Source organism: Phytophthora infestans, genomic scaffold (assembly GCF_000142945.1).
Source record: "Phytophthora infestans T30-4 supercont1.2467 genomic scaffold, whole genome shotgun sequence".
NCBI classification, from domain to species: Eukaryota; Oomycota; class Peronosporomycetes; order Peronosporales; family Peronosporaceae; genus Phytophthora; species Phytophthora infestans.
This window is the reverse complement of record NW_003306200.1, coordinates 1-2,344: the sequence shown is the minus strand read 5'-3', so window position 1 is coordinate 2,344 and position 2,344 is coordinate 1. Positions and strand designations below refer to the sequence as shown.

Below are 2,344 nucleotides of genomic sequence, written 5' to 3'. Positions count from 1 at the left end.
CCTTCCTTTACTGCTGTCATCCACATACGAATTGATCGTTGGTAAACGCCGGTGGCGGCAGCGACAGCAGTAAATGTGAGCTATAAAACTTACCTGCGTGTCGAGCGCCAGTGCATTGCAGTCTGCCAGTGCCCGGTGCCCCCATCTACGAGCCACCGTCCACTGCCAGTGTCTGCAAAGACACATCCCAAGGACACTCATGCGCCTGGCAGTGCAGCTTGCGGCTGCACTACAACCGGCTACACTGAGTACACATGCGTGCAATGGCGAAGGACTATACCAAGGGACTGTATGCACAAGGACATCGTTTGCTGTGCGCTGCCAAGATGGTGTACTCAAACGAGAGTGCATTTATCTAGAGTTTAGTATTTACTTATTTGCTATTAGTATACTAATCTACTTTTGCGGTACAGCGGTGTTCTGGCGGAGGCTGCTCCACACTTTGCGTTTTGACGCCTGCCGCTCATCAGAGAGCAGCAGAGAAGAGCAGCCTCGCCAGACACCGCAGTCCTGTCGCGGCCTTTTGCCCGGCACTTACGTGCTTACGTTACTTCCTGATTAGTTGCCTAAAGTTGACATTTAAGTGTATTTACATTTAAATGGCTCCTACTCTTAGAAGCGATCGACACATGGAGAACAATCCCCCCGTGACGAACCCTACGTCACCACTCACACGGCTACTTGATATTGTAGTGTACTTCTGGCGGGGAATTGATTAATGACGCAGTCCCAAGAAGGCAGAATTTACTTGGACAACCACAGCACAGATTATCAAAAGTACAAGCATAAAATAAGGCAAGCAGAAGCCCTATTCCATTCTAAAGCACTGAGCACAGATCTCTACCTGAACCAGGGCCTTAGAAACAAAAAGGGTCATTTTGGGACCTTTTGTTTCTGAATGACTGATTATTGTATGGCTTACAAGCTCATGTAGTTCGCGAAAGGCTTAATTAAGACATGAAGGCTGTATCGTAGTAGGGACCATGTACACTCTCAGCTTTACAATGGTGTGAGGTTTAATAGTTAACGATCACCTTGTTTCGAATGGACTCAATTGATCACTTGGTTATTGCTAGTCTCATTCTTTGATGCATGTCTTCCCTGTATAAATCCCTGATTACGCGGTACATTTTGAATAGGTTCGTGTTGCGCGAAAAGGAATCAGATATTAATAGTTGCATGTCCGTGTTCTTGTTAAACCTAACGCAGCCTATTTGATACTTTCATCTCTAACTTACGCCTTGATGGTCTGTTGTCGACGACGACGCATAACGAAGGCACCAGCACCGCCAAGAATTACGCCCGCCACGATACCCGCAATGAGCACTGGCAGCATGGAGTCGAGCAGCGAAACAATCGAATCGTAGTCGTCCACCTTCGAGTCGGTGATGGTGGATCCCTCCTGTCCCCAGTAGATGGGAATCACCACTTCTGTAGGAAGCGTCGGGTACAGAACGTCGCTCATGGCAAACGAGCTGTTGCTAGTGGACGGTGACAGCGCGTACGAAGCCATAAGGCGCTTTAAGGCGCGCATCGTCTTACCCGTACCGGCCTCAATATCGACAAAGGTCTCATACTTGTCCGAGTACTCGGTCGTGAGCGCGCCAGCGCTGTCATACAGAGTGTCCTGACCCACCTGTACGCCGTCGGTCATAGTGATTTGCACGTTTGATGTCAGCGACGAGTTACCGTACAGGAACATAGGGTACGACACGTAAGCCAAGAAACCAGAGGTGAACGCCATGCACTGCACACCGTCCACCGGGACGGCCGTGCCCATGTCAGCGTTCTTCTCAGAAGCTGAAAGTAGGTCCACAGACGGACGGAATCGGTGCAGCGTAATGCCATCGTACTCGACCTCCTGGTGTTGATTAAACAGCGTCAAGTTCTGACGACCTTGACTCAGGTAGATGTTGAAGCCTGCAATTGAGATCTTGTCCTCAAAACCGGATATGCTCACGCCGCCCGGGGCGATACTGGTGGCGTCGTTACCGAACACGGGGCTGCACGTCATGTTAGACGTCGGAGCAGCGCATTTACCATAGGTAGTGAAGGCGTTCACCTCCTTCAAAGTCGGGTTACGGCGCTCGCCCAGGTCCACCCACAGAGCAGTCTTCGTGTACCTCGTCTTACTCTTCGTACTCGTTGATGTAGTCTGCGACGTTCTTATTTCGTCTTTTAATGTATATGTTTCCCATGTATGACTTGTTTGGGGGGCGGGAAAACAGAGTAGTTGCAGCCTCTGGATTCGAACAACCCTCCGGTAAAGAGTGGCTAGCACACAGACTGATAAGACCTGTCACAACTCCGCCAAGTGGTTACCGGGTAAACTGGGCGGGCTTCT

At 50.1% G+C, this 2,344-nt stretch overlaps 1 protein-coding gene across 1 annotated transcript; it reads right to left on the bottom strand.

Moving 5' to 3' along the window:
* Window positions 1-1,234: 1,234 nt before the first annotated feature.
* Window positions 1,235-2,155, bottom strand: PITG_22343 (uncharacterized protein; the record flags this gene model as incomplete). Its single annotated transcript, XM_002909823.1, has 1 exon — window positions 1,235-2,155. A coding segment is annotated over one exon (921 nt), but the record flags the coding sequence as incomplete, so codon positions are not given.
* Between the last annotated feature and the right edge of the window lie 189 nt (window positions 2,156-2,344).